The sequence below is a fragment of the Morone saxatilis genome, unplaced genomic scaffold (genome assembly GCF_004916995.1).
Source record: "Morone saxatilis isolate NCDOM2014 unplaced genomic scaffold, NCSU_SB_2.0 Contig21, whole genome shotgun sequence".
NCBI classification, from domain to species: domain Eukaryota; kingdom Metazoa; phylum Chordata; class Actinopteri; family Moronidae; genus Morone; species Morone saxatilis.
Genome location: NW_023339774.1, coordinates 4,162,592 through 4,184,084, shown reverse-complemented (window position 1 = coordinate 4,184,084; position 21,493 = coordinate 4,162,592). Strand labels below are relative to the sequence as shown.

Sequence of the window (21,493 nt, the reverse complement as noted above, 5' to 3'; positions counted from 1 at the left end):
TATAGGTCTGCATTTTATGCGGGTCACTTCAGTACCATGATCATACTGGAATCTGATATGGGACACATTAAACAAATAATGTGAACAGCCAAACAAAGACAATCGGATCTGAGCAATAAATCCGAATTGAGTGCTAAGGGTTGCAGCGTGTATGAATACTGTTATTTTAACTTCCAGGAACTTGACTTTTTAGAGAGTCCTCAGCTTTGTGTCTGACAGGGAGCCCATTTACCCATAAATACCTGTTTGTCTGTTCACCTGCTAGCATTCCAGCAATACGCGTGCGTCAGTGACATCACATTACCTAAAGCCCTGGACATGAAGCTGAAGGGAGACATTGAAGACTGTCTCTCTGACATTGGTAAGGAGAATTTTATTATTTGCAGTACATGCAGAACTCATTTAAAAGGGCCTGAAAAACATTTCAGTCAGTCTCTTATTGTGGGAAATGTTCTCCTTCATGAACATGTTGAAACCTTTTGTGCCAAAATTAGAAGAGTTGTTGAGAGATTTATGTATGTAATTTTGTATCTGTCTGATCTGTGTTTTTGTCTGTGCTTTTTTTCTCACTTGTTTGAAGAGAAATGGCTTAGTTGGAAAAGGGTGATATCATGCATCTCTGTGCACCAGTCAGGTTTTAGCAATATATGAGATACAGATGGGTGAACATTTAAATACCAATACAAACCTCCTAGTTCCTGAAACCATCACCATTCTCCAGAGGTGTTCATCTGATTCACATCATTTTCATTCTCATCAAACCATTCAATGACCCCTAGTGTCCTGTATGGAAGCATCTGCATTTGTCATGTTTCTCCACTCATTTATTTCTCCTTTAATTTATCACCTGTCTGTGTATAAATATAGTTATAGAATGTTGCCGGGCCACTGTCAACCAAATGTGATCAAACCACACCCACACAGTCCTGATGAAGCACATCAGTTGAGCTTTTTAGTGTTAATCTCTTAACAAATAATAGCTATGGATGTTTTTTTTTCCAAACTTACAAACCAAATACAGGAATACTTTATTTTCATGGGCTTTAACGCATTCATTTTTATCACTGATAAGCACTGAATGGTACCGTGTTGCTCCACAACAATGCTACAGGCTGCTGTTCATCGTTCAAATGTCGGACAGAACGAATTAAAAAATTATGAGCCAAAAATGAAGTCCAGTAGGTGGAGCAAGATAAAAGGTCATGGGAATTATTTTCAGATGGATGGACTTCATGCTAAAGAACCACTGCTAACTGTTTAACAAATGGCTTTAACTCAAACATAAATGAACTGTTTTGTTGTTAAGTCATTCAACATGTGGTATCCAGGCGCTGGAAGGAGGACATCCATAAAGAACCAGAATAAACAAAGGGAGTGTTAAAAAACTCAAATGCGCAAATTAAAAAAATAATTCCAGCTCAACAAGCTCAAGTGAAGAGACATGTATGAACCAACAGATATGAACACTGGATAGACCCTAACCCAATGATACTTTCTGCTCATTCTAGTACCCAGGGTTTGGCACAAGGCCATCTTCTGAACTACTTTAGCCTGAATGCAAAACTTCACAAGATGAACTATAACTGCTGACAAGTAAACAGAGAAACACTGTGAGCTGTCAGACACAGCAGCTGGACGGTGCATATTTTCATAATGTTTTTGTATCTTTTTGACATTTAGTGAAATGTTCCTGGAACACACCAGCTTTCTTCGCTGAGAAGCTCCATTTGGCAATGAAGGTTTGTATGAATCTCTCTCTTGCATTATTTTTCCTACTTAGAGTGACATGGTCAAGGATTTCTTAATTATTGTATTTATGTCTTTCTTTCCAGTGCCTGCTTGGGAAGTTGTTTGAATAGTGCAAATCAATTGAAAAGTCTGCCATAATAAGCTGCGCTCACATGCAAATATGTGAAAACTGACATTAGTAATGACAGGCTAGCCTGTAAACAAATCCCTGTTGTGTAGCTGTGGCCACCATAAATATTGTCAGTGTTTGGAAAACACTGCATAACTGTAGGGATTGGTTATGCAACCAACCATACACAGATGTAGACTGTAGTGATGGAACATAGCTTACATACAAATATTGAATGAGAACCCTTAACTAAGCACAGTGTGTAACTCTGAGTGAGGAGATGTGCAGACACTCATGCTCTCTACCTGTTCAGTGATCGAGCCTCTGCTTTGTTCTCACAGGGCCACGGCACATGCGAGGACACACTGACCAGGGTGCTGGTGAGCCGCTCTGAGATCGACCTGAAGAAGATCTTGGAGCAATACAGGGCCATGTATGATGTCAACCTACAGGAGGACATAGTGGTAAAATGACATACCGATGAAGTGTTTGAGTTTTCACTTCTCTCATTCAGTACAAAAACAAATGACAATACTGTATCAGAGTATTTCAGCTGACCACGTCTTTGTCTCTGTTTCACAGAAAGACACTAAGGGACATTATCGGGACATCCTGCTTGGACTGTGTGGACCTCATTGAAATTCTGTTGTAACAACTTTACTGGAAGTTGAGGATGCCACTGAAATCTTACATTTCTCCAAATTATTACGACTAACGTGACCAGTCTGTCTTTATTGAGTTGATGTTATCCCCCGAACAATCAGATAAGCATACTGTATCATACTCTCTTTCTGCCAAAAACACACTGCTAGTGGTAATAACAGCTTGTGTATGTTGTCAGTAATAATCATTTCCCCTTTGGGAGTAAATTGTAGTCAAAAGTTTAATAACATATATGAGAAACTAATCTAAAAGACACAAAAGGGGAGGTGGAGTATGATATTTTTCCTTAAAGTTTTAAAATGCTCATCAATGTTATATTCATTCATAATGTATGTATAAAATGTTATTCAAATCTTTATGTCCGTTTCCACATAACATCAGAGGGATGAGGTCGACTCATCGATTGCAAATACTGGGGAAAAATCTTTTTTTAAAAACCCTCCTGTGAGAAATAAAAACATATAAAGCTTCTTTCTGTTGTTTGGTGTTGTTTAGGCTATGCCCACTTGTATGTTGAGCAAATTTCTCTACATACTTATTGATTTATTCTAACAAATGAAAAATAAGTAAATGATTAGGAAGAGAAGAAAGGTGGAGCAAGACACCAGGAAATTATTTTAATTGGAAATAAATGCAACAACATATCCCATGAGTCTCTGACAATGAACCACTGCCACAAGTCTTTCTACATTTAGTCATGACTATGAAATATCAAGTCTAAATGTTGACTTTGTAAGTCAAATTATGACATTTTGATTTAAGACAAACTTATGAGATTCTAAATGAGATAGCAAGTCAATATTTTGACACTTTGATCAAATCTTTTGTAATTCCTAACATGTCTGGTGAAAATGTGCTTCCATAAAATAACATTACCCATTTACCTCAGATAACAATACCTGAAACCTGAAACACCAACAATTTAAATGAGAGTAAAACACAAGCACATAACTATTTCCACCATCCACCATCGTCTTCGTCATCACCCGCTAGTCTGGCTCTGGTGCAAACTGCGCAGGCGCAACGCTGACGATCACACGCACGTGACGTGGATTGTTTACCGTGTCCGGAAGTGCGGCGGCTGTTTAGTTAGGTGTTTTATCCTTTCATCACGGACTCCAGCTGTTATTGCGCTTAGCTCAACCTGAAACTGTTCAAAGTCTTTCGCCCATTAAGCGACCACATGTGTTTGCCTGACGTCCAGCGTACACAGAGGACGTGCTGCTGCCGGAAACTGTAACTGCCATAACAGCAGGCTAACAGGCTAACAGGGCTGCCGGCTGCCTGCAGCTTTATTCTGTGTGAACTTTATTGAAACACATTTAGTTTAGACGGAATCATGAATGTGAGTGAGCAGAAGCCTGGGCACATTGTGTAAGTGGGCTGTGGTTTGGGAACAGGTATGTGAATGAAGCTGGGGACGTAAACAGAGCAGCTGGACCTTTGAACCGGTGGAGGAGATGGAGGAGAAATACAGCAGCAACGTCCTCTCGGGGGGGAAACTGGGCATGGTGGAGGTGCCCAACTCTAGGTATGTGTCTGTTTTTAAACCTCCACTAAACCATCCAGCTGGTTTGAGCTATAGCTTGTATTGTCTTGCCCTTTAGACAGAGCACTGTAGTTTAAGGCTGTATGTCACATTTAGGCTGGTTGATTTAAGCCCACATCACCAGCTGAAACTAAATTAGAGCTTCATGTGTCTCAGTGTTCAGTATACTAAATATTGATAAGTTGTTTAGTCTGTAAATGTCAAAAATAGTGAATAATTCCCATCACATAACCCAATGTCTGAGCTCTGAGAAAATGAGCCAATCCTCACATTTGAGAAGCTGGAACAAGTTTGAACTTTCTGCTGTAAAAATAACTTTAACGATCACGGTTCAAGGTTGTTTATTGCCATGTCCACATACAGAGTACACAGGAACGAAAGTTGGTGCTATAATCGATATAAATAATACACAAGATACAAGATTCATACGCACTACAAACATTAAAGGCTTTAGTGATCTGTATGTCAGCAGATCAGTGGATTATCAAAAATCCACCGACTGTACTCACACATTTTCTTTGTCCTTGTTCTCCCTCTTCTTCAGATTAACTAGGTACATAGTTTTACTGGTTGTCACGAAGGTCCTCAAGGCTCTCGGGATCTTTGAATCTTACGACATCCTAAAAGTTGTTCACATCGTCCAGTTTATCTTCATATTAAAGTTAGGGTAAGTACTCCGTATGCTTGTTACTTGCTTGGTGTTGTGTATTGTTACTTCTTTGTATTGTTGGTTTTATGGATGTGACAACATGCTGACGCTGATCCTTCTCCTTTCTCAGGAGTGCTGTTATTCTGCTTTTCTTTCAAAAGCCTTTCTCCTCTGGAAAAGTCATCTCAAAAAGACAGGTTTGTTGGAAGTCCTCCTCTTTAACGTGTGTATGATCCAGCTCAGCCCAGTTTTTCTCTGTGGTTGTGTGTGTTTGGGTCTACCTGTGGTGATGATTAATCTGGTTTTTATTTAAATCTGTTTTCTTTGCAGTGGATAAAGTTACTAAAGCATGCTGTTTTCAGCTGTGTCATCTCCCTCCTGGGCTTCTTCGGTCTAACACTCTGTGGGCCTCTGAGGTAAAATGTCACCATAAATGTGTGTTAGTGTGTTTTTTCATAGCAGTTAAATGCAACAGTACTCATTACATATATATGTGTGTGTGTGAGCATATTTGTGTGGTTTTAACTGTGTGTTCATGCAGACTCTGTTGAGTTCAGGGTGTGATTAGATTTTGGCTCGTGTCTTTCACAGGACGTTGTTGCTTTTTGAGCACAGTGACGTGGTGGTCATTGCTCTCCTCGGTGTCCTGTTCACAAGCTCCGGAGGCGGGCCGTCCAAGGTAGGAGGACACAAATGATTTAAAATCAGAAACTTGTATTTATGAAAAGAAATGTCCCATAAACTATTTAAACCATTATTCTTGAAGTATTGATAAGTGGTCAGATCTTTAACGCAACCAAAACGCTTCAGTGCCTCTAAAGGATCTTTGGTAGTTTCCTACAACATTATTTATTACATTAACTTATTTTTATTGTTTTAGCCATCATTCCTATTAGTAATACTAACATTGTACTCAGATCTCAGCAATTACTTTGGTGAGTACAACATGATCATAGCTAATAGAAATGGTGGCAAAAACTGAAAATAAGACTGAAGTTGTAATTAACCAGAATTCATATTTTCAGAGAGCATTTTGTGACTGACATAAGCTCAAACACAGCTTGAACTGAAACAACTATGTTGGACTGTGTGTACTGCCTCAGGTGAATATATTCCTGTGGCAGAAGTCTGTCATAAGCGTTGCGTTGTCTTTTGTTTGTCCGTGACTGTCCACAGACCAGAGGTGCCGCTTTATTCATCATCGCTGTGATCTGCCTCCTCCTCTTTGACAACGACGATCTCATGGCAAAGATGGCAGAGCACCGTATCCTTTCCATCTTTTGAAGGGCAGCAGTTGCATCAGTTTTCACTGTTATTGCTGCAGTCTGTTTGCGCATTATCGCGTTTCTCTGTTTGTGTTGTGTTTGCCTTGACTCATCTGCTAACCAGCTGAGGGACATCATGACAGCGCGCTCACTCATTTCCTCTACACTGCCATTGCATTTTTAGGGGTTGCAGATCACAAAGTAAGCAAAGCCTGTGTCACACATTCAATTGTAGGTTTAGTGCTTCCTACAGAAGCATAGTTAAGTATTGGTTTTGCTTCCTAACTTAATGTCCTCCCTCTGTCTTTCCGTCAGGGTGGTGTTGTGCTGCTGGTGGCCTCCTTGTGCCTGAAGGTGGGCTTCCACACTGCCTCCAGGAAACTGTCAGTGGAAATTGGTGGTGCAAAACGCCTCTATGCCCTTGACAACCTGGTTTCTGCCATGGTGCTGCTGCCCTGGGTCATTGTGCTCTCAGCAACCACAGAAGTAAAGTTTTTTTGTGGTTTCTTTTTATTTCTGAGAGAATATAAATTAGCCAGGGAGAACTTATGTTACTTACATTTACCCACCAAATAGCCAAACTAGAGGTTCTGTTTCAAGTTATGAAATATAAGTCACAGGAATTGTTGTCTTTTGTCATCCTATTTTTCCCCTGTTAGGAAGGCCTAAGACATCTATGTGATTAGACCATTTATTTGAACTCTCTTTTTTTCCCTCCCTCTCAACACCAGAGTAAAGTAGAATCGTGGTCGTCCCTCATCCTGCCGTTCGGGATGATCATCTTCTCCGTAATGATCCTGGAGTTTTACGTCGAGGCCGTCTGCAACGCAAAGATGGAGACGCCGAGATGCGCCCGCTACGGCACCATCGCCCTCTTCCTCAGCGCCCTGCTGCTGGCCAACTTCTGGACTCACCCGCTGACCGACCAGCTGCGCTCCATGAGCAAGCCGCCCCAGCAGGTCAGCACGGAGCATGTGCTCTCTGGAGGAGTACTAGTCAGCGCCGTATTCTTCATCATGTGTAAGTAGCAGCTGTGGGAGTCAGCAGCAATGTGTTTTTTAAAGATAGAACTGAGCTGAAATCATAATCATCGTGCAGCTGTTGATCATATAAAACTTACCTCAGATAATCCCTCTTCTTGAGCTCAAGAAAGTACTGTGCAGGTAATTTCCTATTTTGGTGCACGCAGGTGTTGCCTAGCACCAACAAAGCATTTATGGATGTTTATTTTATGTTTATGTATCTCTTTATTTCAACATTCTCTATGAAAAACAAGTTTCTGGTGTTTATTAAGTCAAATATCTGTCTACTTTTGCAGTATTTTAAATTTAACAGTGAAAATAAAGCTGTCATTAAGGGTTGACGATATGCAAAAGGCTCATGGGATATGAAGCTGCACACTGTAAATGTCCTCCCCCATCTCTCTCTCTCTCTCTCTCTGCAGCCTCCAGTATTCTCTCGTCTCCGTCAAAGAAAGGTCAGAAGGGCACCTTGGTGGGTTACTCGCCCGAAGGGACCCCTCTGTACAACTTCATGGGTGACGCCCTGCAGCACACGTCGCAGTCCCTCCCGCGGTTCATCAAAGAGTCTCTGAAACAGATCCTGGAGGAGTACGACTCCAGACAGATCTTCTACTTCCTGTGTCTCAACCTGGTATGTACAATGTCTGGGAGAGAAAGCTCACCACTGAGGGAAGGGAAGGGGGTGAAAAATTGGCAGTGCTACAAAAATAATTGTTTTGCCATGGCAATTTATGGATTAAAATGTCAGATTTCAAAATAAGAGCTTTGTAAATAGAGGTACAATAGCGCAAACAGGAAAAATGATGAGATTTCAGTACAATAAAGCCTTCTGGGAGTGTGTGGAGGCGGCTTTGAGACATATGGACATATTTATAACTCAGACGTTTTCAGACTTGAGAGCGGTGTGTAGAGTTCGCTTTGACTTCAGATGCTTGTTCTTGTGAGTTGATGTAATGTTTGTTGCTCTGCATGTTTCAGGCCTTCACCTTTGTGGAGCTGTTTTATGGTGTTTGGACCAACAGCTTGGGACTGATCTCCGACGGCTTCCACATGCTATTCGACTGCTCAGCTTTAGTCCTCGGCTTGTTTGCTGCCCTGATGACCCGCTGGAAAGCTACCAGGATCTTCTCCTACGGGTAAAGTCCAGAACTTATGAAAATACTTTTGTGTAGGCGATATAGGAAAAATTTAAGATATTCAAAAATTCAGCTGGGTGTTTAAATACTGGCTCTTGTTTTTGCAGTTATGGTCGTGTTGAAATACTTTCTGGATTCATCAACGGCCTGTTCCTGATGGTCATTGCTTTCTTTGTCTTTATGGAGTCAGTCACCCGTGTGTTGGATCCTCCTAATATAAACACAGACATGCTGACTGTGAGTAAACTGCATCTACCGCTTGATGTAAAGGCCTGTGACTGAAACTACTTGATGTACTTTAATAACATTTATCTAGTGTGTCCTGAGCCTTTTAATATTAAGTATTATTTTCAATGTAAAAGCTTTGCATTGAGAAATAAGTGGTCTGCATCATCTGTCATCAATTTAACACGTCAGCCTCATTAAAGAAACCCAAACAGGAACATGGAGAATAATAATCAGATTCCATATTTACTTAAAAATGTTGCCCTAACATACAGGTTTTGTTGAACGTGGTCATTTGTTTATCAAACCTGGCAAAACACTGGCAGTGCAAACATTATATAGCTGCTATTTTGTGACTCAGCAAAGCAAGGTATCAGGAAAAGTATAGTGTTTGTGTTCGAGTCTAGTCCATCTGTTTACAGTTGACATTTTAAAAGATTGGAAGCTCGGAATCTGACAGTTGTCTTCTGCAGCCGGTGTCCGTCGGAGGTTTACTGGTCAACCTGGTGGGTATCTGCGCGTTCAGTCACGCTCACTCCCACGGCAGCAAAAGCTGCTCTTCACATGACCACGGCCACTCCCACAGCGAGCACAGCCACGGAGGGCACGGCCACTCTCACGGAGGACACGGCCACTCTCACGGAGGGCACGGCCACTCTCACGGAGGACACGGGCACGGCGGACACGGGCACTCTCATGGCTCGGGGGGCGGAGGCATGAACGCTAATATGAGAGGTTTGTGTTTCCGTTAATGCTCTAAAATAGAGCTTTGTAGAATGACAGTTGTAGCAGATTCAAACCCTCATGTTTGTTTTTCTCCCAGGTGTTTTCCTCCACGTCCTCGCTGACACGTTGGGCAGCGTCGGCGTGATCATCTCCACCATCCTCATCCGTCAGTTCGGCTGGTTGATCGCTGACCCTATTTGCTCGCTTTTCATCGCCACGCTTATTTTTCTCAGCGTCATCCCTCTGCTGAAGGACGCCTGCGAGGTTCTTCTTCTACGAGCTCCCCCAGAAAACGAGAAGGACCTAAACAGCGCACTGGAAAAGGTGAGGAGTCACACAGGAGGACAGTGTTACTGCAGATGGGGATTTTTGTCCATCAAACTAACTGTCTATAATCAGGGAGGATGCAGACGTTTGACGTTTGTTTCTCTTAATTTTGTGAGGTGAGCTGAGAGGATACATGGCAGTTTTTTCACTGTTGTGTGAAGAAGTCTGGTAATCAGTGTACATTTTGTTAAGTTTGGTTCTTGTCTACTGATTTGAAATCATGAAATGTGATGGTTTTTACCTCCGCCAAGAAGAAATGTTTGTTTGGTGCTGGATATCTCAAAAACATGTCAGATTAATGAAATTTGGTGGAAAGTCAGGCTGCAGGATGAAGGGGCAAAAAGTTTTTAGTTTTTGGTGCAGACCTTGGAAATTTCACCATTTTCTATTCTATTGCAGTAGTTCAGTATATAAAATGATAATTTTCTTTTTGAACTTATTATTAACTTATTGTATTTGCTGTAAATTTCCCATTTTCTTGAAAAAAATGACACTTCCAAAGCACTCCCATCAAGACAAGGTAACTCCTTCAAGAACATCTTGATCATTGCCGTGGCAACAGTAAACCACTTTATCGCCCCATCATCAGAAAGTTAAAGAATTGTTTTCCTGATGTTAATTCTCCTGAGTGTAATTTCAGATCGAGAAGATTGAAGGAGTTCTGTCGTACAGAGACCCTCATTTCTGGAGGCATTCGGCCAACATGATCGCAGGGACCATCCACCTCCAGATCATGTCCGATGTGGTGGAGCAGAGGATCGTACAGCAGGTAGAATAAGAGGCATACTGATGTTTGACTGCAGAGTCCATATCTGAGGGCTACTTTGATCCATGATCTGTGCTGTACATATTAATGGTCCCTAGAATTGGCAAGTCATTTTGAGTGGCTGGTCAGTGACTCTGGTTCCCCTGATTCCTAGGTGACAGCCATTTTGAAAGACGCTGGTGTGAACAACCTGTCGGTCCAGGTGGAGAAGGAGGCGTACTTCCAGCACATGTCTGGACTCAGCACCGGGTTTCAGGAAGTTCTGGCAATGACCCAGCAGATGGAGACTATGAAATACCTGAAAGACGGGACGTGTATCATGTAACAACCATCTGTGGGACCAAATGAAACTTTACAGACTCAATCTCTTTTTCATTGAAATGTACAGTATATGTATGTATGTGGTTCTAATAAATCTGAATATATTGGTTTTATCTCTGTCAGCTGCATTTTGTTTGGGTGCAGAATAAGCACTCTGAACTCGCTCTAACCATACAGTATTTAACTGACTAATATTTGCATTTGTCATTCAGTTTAATCATACTCCCCACATGTGAGTAGGGGCTGAGGAAACCTTTGTTTCTGATACTTTTCATTTACTGTTTGACAACTTTCTCCTTTAAATCATTTATTGTGTTCCACATTGGCTATTCCGGTATTCTACTTGACCTTCTAGGACCCTGTCATCATCTTTAATTTCTGAGTTGTGTTGACCTCGACACCAGTCTGTAACACACAGTGTATAAGTTGCTCAAAAGGTAACAAGGATTGGCAAAGCTATCCTATATTTAAGTGTGAAGTGTCTCCATTACATTGTTTATCCACCAGAGAGCACTGACATGTTTATTTAACAACTGTAAAATGTCCCATAGAGTCAATATTTCAGTTAGTCAAAATTGTCACAAAAACATGTACACAAGATAATATTCTTTTCTTTTTACAAAAACCTTTTTGTTTAAAAAGCAAATATATCATCTACCATATTTATTTTACTCCATCAATGCCTGACTGCTTGTGTAATGGTTGAGAAGAAATCCATTTTCTTTTTCAGGCACAGCCAAAACACATGGGGATTGTAGTTGCATCATTCCTCCATGTAGGCTTAAAAACACCTGCATACAATAACTGCAGCTTAGTGGTGAGTTTTCATTGTTATTATATGTTCTCTTTCACTGTTATGAGTTATGATACCAAAATGATGACATCCTTCCTGCTAAGATCATGCTAAGCTATATTCCCTCTAGGTGACAGTAAAGCACTGGATTCAGCAGTTACCAATGAAAGGAAGAAATACTGTTGAGTAATCTCGCTTTATTTGAGCAATGAGCATTAATCTAATGCATATAAATGTGAAGAAAAACACAGTGTAACACACTCTCTGTGGCTACAGTGCAGAGAAAATGCTGACTATGACACAACTGATATGTGTTGCTCCATGAAAACAGAACTACGTGAGAAGTTTCTTTTTACCCACATCCCTACATGTTCAGATTGACATGTAGGAGTCAGGAGTAATGTGCAAAATAAGGAGGGGTTCATGCATCCTACACAGCTGCTCTCCTCTCGCCTCCTACTCGATCTCGTTGGAGGTTCCCGCGGTGGCCTTGATCTTCATTTCTGCAGGGGGGTCAGAGAGGAGTCAGAAAGCTGCTATTACAGACATTCAGGTAATTCCCATGTGCATTATCGGATGTTAAACTTTAGCTGTATATATAACTAAATAGATTGTTTACCTGGGCAAGGACCGCCTTCCAAGGCAATGTCATCAATGGCGATGTCACTCATCACTGATGAACCCCTGATCGCTTCAAACACAATCTGAAACAGAGACAGAGAGAGACCATAATAAGAAGATTTGTATTATTATATATGACATCATTAGGTTGTTAGCTTACTAGCATCACTTTTCTCCAATCTTTTTGGGTGAATATTGGATCATTTTAACTGTTGGGGCCAAAAGTGGCTCCAACAAGACACACATTTTTTAAAATTGTGTCACAAGCTAAAAAGGTTGAGAACCACTGCTTTAATCTTTAATAATGAAGTGTATTTTATAGTCTTATCACATGTTTTCTTAATGTAAAATATTATTATAAAGTACAATATTTCCATCTGAAACGTTGTGGAGCAGAAGTATAATGTTGCATAAGATGGAAATACCCCCCCAAAAAATATACTAATCTGTAGTGAGAAATAATCACTCTAATTGCAGTTTATTCCTTAAAAAAAAGCTAGTTGCCAATGATTCGCGCTTTCTGCCATAGTCGCCCACATCCATCACTCAGGCTTTTAATATAAAACAGTCAGGAGACATTTTCTTGCAGTCTTGCCTGATGCTGGCTGTCACACTGGTACTCCACTGTGGCCCGCAGCCAGGCGATGCTCTGCTCGCCACTTTGTTGCCACAGCAACACGTCCTCTCCGTCCTTGCCAAGGTGAACGCTGAGCTGGCCCGTGCCTGAGCCGTACATGTGGTAGAAGAAGCGCAGACACTGAGGCCCCCTGGAGCCCCTCAGAGCGCGGGACAGCAGTCGGACTCTCTGACCGGGCAGCATGGGCGACGCTTCCATGTGCAGGTAGTATCCTGTCAATCAATCATGCTGTGTGAGCAGTACCAGAAGAGTGTGTATTTTTGTCCTATAGAATAAACACTTGAACCTTTTTGATCTCTTTTTGAGCATGCCTGTGTACTGTCTGCATTGAGACATGTAAGCAGGTTATTGTGGAGGCCCTCACCGAGTCCCGTGGTGTGGTCTCCTCTAGGCCCCGTGTACGAGGTCGGGGTGGGTCCTCTCCTCCACTCCCAGTCAGCATCGTCTTGTTGCTTGTCCTGAGTGTAACCGCACAGGCCGGCTTCAAAGTCACAGTGTCCCGGGAGAGACAATGACGACAACGACCCTACAACAGGAAAATGAATAAGGCTTTCTGTTGGTAACCCTCAATGCTCAAACACAACTATCAGCAAACCATTTTCAGCTGCATCTCTCTGGACTTTAAATTGAATTTGATACAATGAATTCCTACACACTGGTCCTTTAATTTTGAACATTAAATGTCTATTTTCATAATGAATCTCAGGTATTGTAGGCACTTTGCCAGTAAGCAATTATCTAAGTGTGGAGTTTAGCTGGGCAAATGTCACATGAGTTTGTCTTCCTTTCTCTACAAATAGTGCTTTACAGCATCTCTGAAACCCATGGCTGACCTAATGGCCCCAAACAAGCAAATATGGAGTAAAAAGGTTTACAAAGAGGAGATAGGAGACTTTTTTTTGTAGATTTTCCTTTTTAAGGGAGGACCCTGTATGTTTGGGCCCCTACTAACCCCCCACCTGCTGGTCTGATTTATACAGTATAAAAATATTCAAAATTCAAAATTCAAAAATAAGTCAAAATTGTCTGTAGTTGATACTATTTTTCCTTAGAAATCAGGGATTAATCAGTAGTAGATACATGCAGTGGGATTTACCTCAAACCTTTGGGGCCTGTGCCAGTCATGGGACCCCGGGGCAGTTGCCCAGTTAACAATCCAGCCTTAATTCCCAGACTGGATTTAGTTAGAGCTACAATCTGGCTGCAACATGTGGGTACATACTGTTGTACAGTTTTTACCTGCTGTCAGTTCACAGTCTCCGAGGCTCAAGCTGATGTCATCCAAAGCCACAGAGCCACAGTCCCAGAAGCCATTGCAGGTGCTGATGAAAATCACCTGAAGAGCAAAGGTGAGAACAGTGGGCATCAGCTTCACCATCCCGCACACTACAGCCATTAATCATTTACAAATCAGCCCTGACTCGAATAAAAAACAAGGACTTTGCTGTAGCTGTTGCTCACTTTCTGCTCTGATGTTTGTGTGAGATTCTGAAATCCCACGTGAGGAAGAAAGGAAATCATCAATCAAATGGTGAGGGTTTTAAAACGGCAAATGTCAAGTGAGGAACAAAAGGCGAGTGTTGGGAAAGCCTTTGAGCCCTTTGGCACCCAGATGCATTAATACTCATCACACAGAGCACATGATGATGATACTGTGTCCTCTAACAGCTGAGTAAATAAAAGAAACCACATATCAGAACAGAAAGTAAAGCTTTCTATTAAACTACTGATGATTCGTTTCTTTACTCATTATGTCATCCTGTTTTTCTGTCCTGCCTTCTTTCCTTCGTTTGGGTTTTTTCCATTAATCTCTTTGTTTATTTGAGTTTTTAGTGTTTGTTCCTTAAGTGGTTCCTTAAAAATGTATTTGGAAATAGTTGTTTCCCTTTTTATTGGCCAGGCCAGTGGTGTAGCAATAGTAACAGTTGGTCCATTGACCACTTTGATCCAGACTGAAATATGCCCTCCCGGACTTTTTCTCCAGCGCCACCAGCAGGTTTATGTTTTTGGTTTTACTGGGACAAATTGTAATAACTTTGGTGATGAAAATTTCAATTAGTCCAATACTTGGTTTATACTATGTTAGCTATGTTGTGAAAATGCTAGCACGCTCAACTAACATGGTGAACATTATACATGATATACATCAGTATGTTAGCACTGTAACTGTGAGCACGTTATCACACTGATGTTAGCATTAAGCTCAGCACAATCATCACAGAGCGCCTTCATCATTCATTTGCTTTTCTAGCAGTAGCAGTAGTTTAGTAGCAAATACCATTAGGAGCACTAGGAGGAGCCAGACAAACCAGATGTTTTTCAAAGATTATGTGGCTCATGTACTATTGTAAGGATATAGTGAACGGTTCAGCAAATGTAACTTAAGTTTTTTAAGTTACGTACTGCAGCTTTAATCTTTACCATCTTCTTCGTTCCAGTATTATTGCATTTATTTGTTCCTTGATTTGCAAATTTCTTGCTTCCCTCCCTTTCTTTCTTGATCATTTATTCATTTCTTGCTTCCTTTCTTCTGTCTGTATTTTTTTACTCTTTCATAATTTTTTTTTGTCATTTCCTTCCTTCCTTTAGTGATTCATTTGTCTTTATTCCTCCCCCTCCTCCCTCCTCCTTCCTTTCATCCTGCATGTATTCATGGATTTTTGTTTCCCTTTCTTTCTTTTTCTCTTTCTTTCTTTCTTTCTTCCTTTATTAATTCAGTCGTTAATTTGTTTGTTTATTCCTTTGTTCTGTCATCCCCTCCTTTCTGCTTTCTTTCTTTCCACTTTGTTTCTTTCTTCTAACCCTGGCATGCTCTGTCGTTTGGAAGGTGACGTCTGTTGCAATCCAAATTCCTCTGGACTTCTCCCCCTGAGTCCAGATCTTCTCCCGGTTCAGATTCTGCCTATTCTCCAGATACACTGCCAGAGCCCGGTCCGTCTGGTTGAAACCTGCAGTTGTTGAGTTATTTCGGGTTGGTGAGTCAGTCAAATAAATCACAGCACAGGATTCTCGCAAACAACACAACAAATCCAGAGAGTGTGTGGATGCCACTCACCCCTCATAGAAAAGAAAAATCTCAGGCAGTACTTCATGTTCCCAGGCAGATATGGTCCATTCAGGTAGCTGAAGTAATTGTAGCGTGGGCCCAGCCGGGAGTGAGTCAACAGGAAAGATCCTGGAAGGAGAAGACAGCATTTATTTCCTCGCAAAACTCTCTCTTCCTCTGAATCTGTTTTCCATGATGCTCCCATCACCACTCGCACCTGGCATTGATCTTGATTTGAACAGTTTTCAACCTTTTTCTGTCTCAAATCCTGCGTTGTTCTCCAGTACTGCATCCTCATCTAAAGGTTTTACTGTTTTTAAAGCTGCGCGAACTGATTTTGGGCAACAAGGGGTCAGAAAAAAATCTAAACAAGCTGACAGATACACAGCCATGACAAAATCACTTGTTTTGGCTTGTTAAATTGTAATGGCTAATGTGTTAGGAAAAAAATTACACACCCAGAAGATATGCAGTAACATTATCATCCATTTGGAGTTGTGTTTGTGCCCACCTGAATATTCAGCTCTGTTTGCTGCTACCACCAAAAATATTTGTCCGACAGTAGCCATGACTGCAGTTTGTAGTCATGGAACACTTTTTAAATGACATACAATGTCACTCTTTGGCCTTGGGGGAAGCTGCCAAGTATTTTCAAGTCAAAACTCAAGACCAAGGAAAGTCACGAGTTCGAGTGAAGTTGCATGGCTTTTGATTTTGTTAGGTTGATTCTAAACTCATCAAATTTGTGACTCGAGTCTTCCTACTGAACCAGAGAGTAAATGTGCTGTACAACCAAAACAATAAGCTAAAAGAGGCTAAAATGCTCAATAGAGCTGTATATTCATCACATTATTTCCATGATTTTGGCACTACAACTGTCCCCCACAGTCATTTGACCCAACGATAATCAGAAATAAATAAATAATAAATAAAACTCCTATACAATAATTACAATGGAAAGTTTTTAAAAAATTTATTAAAATCAGTGAAGCAGAACCAGTGATATTGTTGTCTCACTGTCAAAACCTGACACCTGCCTTACCCACAATGCAACTCGACTCGATTCATTCAACTGTACAGATTTTGGTGTTTTATGCAAGTAAAAGCTAATCTTCGAGCTTACAGAACTCACTTGAGGACATTTATCAGACTTCAAACAGCACCCTCTAGAGCCACAACGCTTTTCTTCAACTTTCTTCACATATGCAGTAGCCTACTTCCAGCTCCCAACAGACTTTGATATGTAATATTGGTGGAGTTGCCCTTGCAATGCAGCTTTAAATATTATATATTAGTTGTTTTATCCCACCTGCCCCTGTGGTGTGGTCTCCGTTCCTAAATATGTTGGGCTTCACAGATACTCTCCTCCACGATGACCCCGTCAGCTTGTCCTCGCTGTAGCGGCACAGACCTGACTCAAAGTCACAGTTGGCGATGGAAGGGTCAAAGGTCGGCTCTGTGGAACAAATGTATGGAATCCACATGACATTTTTGTGTGTCTGGTTTTAGTAATAGTGATACATTTTCAGGACTCTCCTGACTTTTCCTCTAGCGCCACAGTCAGGTCAATATTTCAACTGTACAGAGGAAATCTAAAGAAAAATCTAAAAGCTACATGGCTATACAGTTTAGGGAGCATGTTCATGCTTAGGATGTAACCTTTTGGTTGACCCCATGGTCCAAACCCTTAGGACAAACTTAAAAATCTCATGGCTATTGCAGGTTCTCTGGGCTGCTAATAGAGCTTTAAGCTATTAGTATGTTCTACCTTAAGTTATGGTGTAAAGTCGACACTAGACACTTAGTATCTACTAGTTAGTTTGTATCTTAATCAGTTCCTTAAAGTGATTGCACCACAATCACTTTCGGCATAATTTAGGCAAGTGGCCAATCAGTGATCAAAGATATTGTTCCTCATGGTAATGGTGCTTGCTGGCTGGCATTAGCCACTTCATAGCACATTATAGTAAACTAGATCGATATTTCAATATCATATCCATAAATTTTATTTTTGGGATTTTATGATTTACACCACCTCAGGGGCATGTGTAACTATTTAGTTGTTACTTAGAGTTAGGCTGTGTCTTATCTCTGTGGTGCAACCACTTTTATTTTTAGTATTGCATAAATCACAACTTAGTAATAATTTATATTATAACTAGGCTACAGTTGAACTTACACACAGCTTGTGCAACAGGCTGCTGATGTTTAGGATGTTCACCCAGAAAGAATCGTATCATAAATAGGACTTTTATAATGGTGACATTAAAATGAGCCTGTTATGAATTAACAGGCTGCAGCTCACCAGTGTCTGTACTGCAGAACTCTGGAGAAAAGGAAATGTCATCAACTGCAACGCGTCCGCCTCTGGGACTGTTAAAGGACACTTCAAAGACCACCTGGCGAGGCAGACAGACACATGGAAACAGACCCTCATAAGCAAAGCTGCATGCAATTATGTGCACGCAACTGCATACCCTCACACAGAAGTAAATGTATGCACAACTTAAGTACAGTTTTGAGGTACTAGCACTAACAATTCTTTATTCATTTTACAGAAGCTGAACTAAGTACTGTAGGTTCAAAGGCAGAAAAAAACTGAATGATTTTTTAACTTTCACTCCATTGTTATATTTCAAGAGTAAATTCATTTTACTGTGATGTCTGTAGTTAGTGGTTACTTCGCAGAAGCTTTACATGTGAAGTATTATAAGGTCATTAAATATGATTATTTTCTACAGTTTAAACTTATCAGCAGTATATGGATATAGAGTAGGTATATAAGTTAATTCATCAATAATAATAATAATCTTTTAGGAGTAAAACACAATGCTGGTAAAAAGTTAAAGCAGGACTATAATTTTTACACAATTAGGATAATGGCACATTGAATTTCCCTAAATTTCCCAAGGTTCTCTTGAGTCAGCTGCTTTAAAGATGTCAACAGTAGGTGATCTAAAAGAGCTAAAATGTAGAGTAACAGTAGCACAAGTACAGAAGAGTTGGTAAAGTTAATTTATTATGTTAAATCTGTTAACATTAGCCACCATTGACTGCTGGTCATACCAGACCAAGTGAGGCTGTAGCAGCAAAACCCCTGAGTGTATTGGACTGAGCAAGCATGCATTTTATTTCTTATTAATTCAACTTTTCATTTGTAAGACAAAGACTGTGTTATTTCTTCCTTCAAAAGTTACATAATCTCCCTTTAATCACAGTTTTACAGATGACACTGAGATTTATTTACCTCTTCCACCAAGTGTCTATGGTCCCTTAGATTCACTCTATCAACGTCAATCATAACATTTCCTTCAATTACATAAAGACAAGATGGAGATCATTGTCAACCAGGAGGAAAGAATTAAAGTTATTGCTGAGCTTGATTCCAGAGTTATAAAGACAAAAATCCAAGTTAGAAATCAAGAATTAGATGTCTTGTGTCGAGACAAGATTAAGACAAACTCATTCATGCCTTAATTTCCAGCAGGGTGGACTATTGTCTCTTGAAAAGACATTCAGACAACCCCAGCTCATTCAGAGCACTGTGGCCAGAGTTCTAACGAGAACCAAGAGAACTGAGCACATTTCTCCTCTTCTTAAATCTTTATTCTGGCTACCAGTTATTTATAAAACTAGATTTTAAAGAGCTGCTGCTAATAATCCTGAAATAAATACTTAACGATCTCCTCGAAGAATATAAACCCAGCAGAACAAAACAGTGTTAAACTGCTTTTAGCTACTATGCTGCACACATATGGAACCAACTACTGAATTATCTCAAATGTGCCCCAACCCCAGCCACTTAAAAATCAAAATAAAAGAAACCTGCTGTTCTCATGTGCCTTTGATTGATTCGCTCTTCTACTGCACTTTTATTTCCATTTTTGCATTTGGGGTATATCTGTTTAGTAAAAGTCACATACAGCTTAACAATGACATGTTCATACTGACCTGCACAGAGTATGGTGCTTTCATGTCCACCTGCACAGGTATCCATTCTCCAAGCGTCCAGTCGCTCTGGTTTTCTGTCCCAGCCCTCCACAGTTCCTGGTACTGACCCAGCGGGTCCCTGGTGAAGACTGAGAACAGGTTTCCTCTCTCCTCACTTCGCTGGTACTGAAAACTCAGGCAGCCGGACATCGGAACCGTCGTCATGGGTGACACCAGCTTGGCCACTTCTTTAAAAGTCTTGGCGTAGACAGAGTCCACGTACATCAAGTGGCCTGAGCGGGAGTTTAAATATGAGTCAGGTTGTGAAATGCAGTGTCCCAGTGACTTTGACTTGAGACATGAGAGTTTCAGAATTTACTCACACACATTAAGCATTGGTATGGTGATTTACAGATCATTAAAATTGAGCAAAATATGGTTACATACATGTTTTAACAACATTGAAATATCATTCTTAAATATTGTTTAAACAACACTTGATCAGCCTTTTCTTCAACTGAATGTGTCCAAGACAAAAGAGATGTTCATAGATTTTTGTAGGTGGATGAAGGAAACACAGGTCATTATAGTGGAATTTTTCCTCTGTGAGTTTTATTTGCTTCTATCAGGGCAGTTTTTTACCTCTTATTAGGTGCCACTAACAGTTATATGACAGGGGTGCCACATCCTCAACACATTAAAGGCTGATGTTATTCTATATGGTTTTTTTTTGTCAAAAAATTCCATTACAGGACCAAAACCAATAATGCATTGATCCTACTAAGTATTGTGTTTTTTGCCCAAAGCCTGATATATCCTCTTCTTCTATGAAAAACACATCAGTGAGCCACACTGTTGCACTGGGTGACATTTTCTTTCATAACCATGAACACACACACTGTAGTTTATTTTGATTCAGTCCCACATATACTGTCCTGCTGCAGTAAACACTAGAACACCAAATTTGTATTAATCCACCACTGAAAATAGTCCCCAACAAATGTCCTGTTGGAGTGATGTTTGCCAAAAACAGCTGTGCCCAGCTGTTCTTTTGGTCTTCTTATGGACTGGTCTTTTAATAGGATTTGTTGACAAAATGAAAAATATAGAGATTTATATTTTAAGGTGGGGTGTAACTGTTTGTATCTGTATTATAACTAATATAAATTATGGCCAAAACTATACAAAATATAAAAGTGTAGAAAAATTATTAAATAATAGAATTTCTTTAAATACCATTCACCTGCTCATTTCATCCAAATCTGTCCAGTACCTTTGTATGAATATCATGTAAATCTCACTCACCTGTCTTGTTGTTGTAGGTGTGGTCATTTAGTATGTTGTTATTGAGGAGCTGGACCCCGCCTCCTCCAACATACCAGTTTACATTGGCGTTCCACTGGTTAGTATATCCACACAGGTGAGACTCCTCAAAATCACACTCTGCACACAGAAAAACGAGAAATCAGCAACAGGCAGAAAGCTTTTAACTTGATAATGTACCAAATATGTTCGTGTGTGTCTGTGTGTCAGTATAAGGAACGTATGTGTGTGAATAATGTTTTTCTTTTTGTTTAAAGAAAGATGTGTGCGGTGTGTGAAGTAACTGACCCAGGCAGTATCCGGGGCTTATGTGGATCTCAAAGATGGCCACGCTGTTCCCAGCGCTCTGTCCAGGTTTACCTTCGATGACAATCTAATCAACAACACATGTTCAGTGATACCCTGCAACCAGTGATATGGAGTGACACAAGAATGATATCATAGGAGGTGAGCCGACGTATGGAAGGTCGGAGAGAGTGCACGCATTAAACCCAGAGAAATCTAAATTACATTCAAAGCTCTGGTGAGCAGCAGGTTTACTTTCAAATTACTTACAGAGCACATAGGAAGACGGAGAAGAAACACACTTGTTAAAGCATGAGGTCATGTGTGTATGTGTGTGTGTGTGTTTGTGTG

General features: G+C 40.5%; 3 protein-coding genes across 3 annotated transcripts in view; 2 read left to right on the top strand and 1 right to left on the bottom strand.

Annotated features, from left to right (window-relative positions):
- LOC118332609 (annexin A1-like) overlaps window positions 1–2,986 on the top strand; it is a 7,571-nt gene extending 4,585 nt beyond the window's left edge. The window contains exons 9-12 of the mRNA XM_035667981.1: window positions 266–361; window positions 1,681–1,739; window positions 2,200–2,322; window positions 2,441–2,986. Coding sequence (XP_035523874.1) covers window positions 266–361; window positions 1,681–1,739; window positions 2,200–2,322; window positions 2,441–2,497 — 335 coding nt within the window. The 3' untranslated portion in view covers window positions 2,498–2,986. The remainder of the gene's footprint in view (window positions 1–265; window positions 362–1,680; window positions 1,740–2,199; window positions 2,323–2,440) is intronic.
- A 565-nt stretch (window positions 2,987–3,551) lies between these two features.
- Window positions 3,552–10,620, top strand: slc30a5 (solute carrier family 30 member 5). The gene is made up of 16 exons (XM_035668509.1): window positions 3,552–4,052; window positions 4,615–4,737; window positions 4,850–4,916; window positions 5,050–5,135; window positions 5,311–5,398; window positions 5,896–5,983; window positions 6,109–6,185; window positions 6,300–6,470; window positions 6,716–7,004; window positions 7,429–7,637; window positions 7,985–8,142; window positions 8,250–8,379; window positions 8,841–9,102; window positions 9,191–9,417; window positions 10,061–10,189; window positions 10,341–10,620. Exons 1-16 carry the CDS (start codon window positions 3,982–3,984, stop codon window positions 10,509–10,511), a joined length of 2,346 nt encoding a protein of 781 aa, XP_035524402.1. The 5' UTR covers window positions 3,552–3,981; the 3' UTR covers window positions 10,512–10,620.
- An 857-nt stretch (window positions 10,621–11,477) lies between these two features.
- LOC118333114 (MAM domain-containing protein 2-like) overlaps window positions 11,478–21,493 on the bottom strand; it is an 18,523-nt gene continuing 8,507 nt past the window's right edge. Inside the window, exons 4-15 of the mRNA XM_035668642.1 lie at window positions 21,146–21,230; window positions 20,840–20,977; window positions 19,556–19,827; window positions 17,910–18,003; window positions 16,914–17,060; window positions 15,614–15,733; window positions 15,361–15,506; window positions 13,798–13,894; window positions 12,923–13,084; window positions 12,517–12,770; window positions 11,920–12,004; window positions 11,478–11,803 (exon numbers count right to left, since the gene is read on the bottom strand). Of these exons, the coding sequence (XP_035524535.1) occupies window positions 11,757–11,803; window positions 11,920–12,004; window positions 12,517–12,770; window positions 12,923–13,084; window positions 13,798–13,894; window positions 15,361–15,506; window positions 15,614–15,733; window positions 16,914–17,060; window positions 17,910–18,003; window positions 19,556–19,827; window positions 20,840–20,977; window positions 21,146–21,230 (1,647 nt within the window). The 3' untranslated portion in view covers window positions 11,478–11,756. The remainder of the gene's footprint in view (window positions 11,804–11,919; window positions 12,005–12,516; window positions 12,771–12,922; window positions 13,085–13,797; window positions 13,895–15,360; window positions 15,507–15,613; window positions 15,734–16,913; window positions 17,061–17,909; window positions 18,004–19,555; window positions 19,828–20,839; window positions 20,978–21,145; window positions 21,231–21,493) is intronic.

Coding starts and splice junctions, on each gene's coding strand:
- slc30a5 (XM_035668509.1), top strand. CDS start 3,982: ATGGAGGAGAAATACAGCAGCAACGTCCTCTCGGGGGGGAAACTGGGC. Junction 6,186..6,299: donor TAGGGGTTGCAGATCACAAA/GTAAGCAAAGCC, acceptor TCTTTCCGTCAG/GGTGGTGTTGTGCTGCTGGT. Junction 10,190..10,340: donor AGCAGAGGATCGTACAGCAG/GTAGAATAAGAG, acceptor CCTGATTCCTAG/GTGACAGCCATTTTGAAAGA.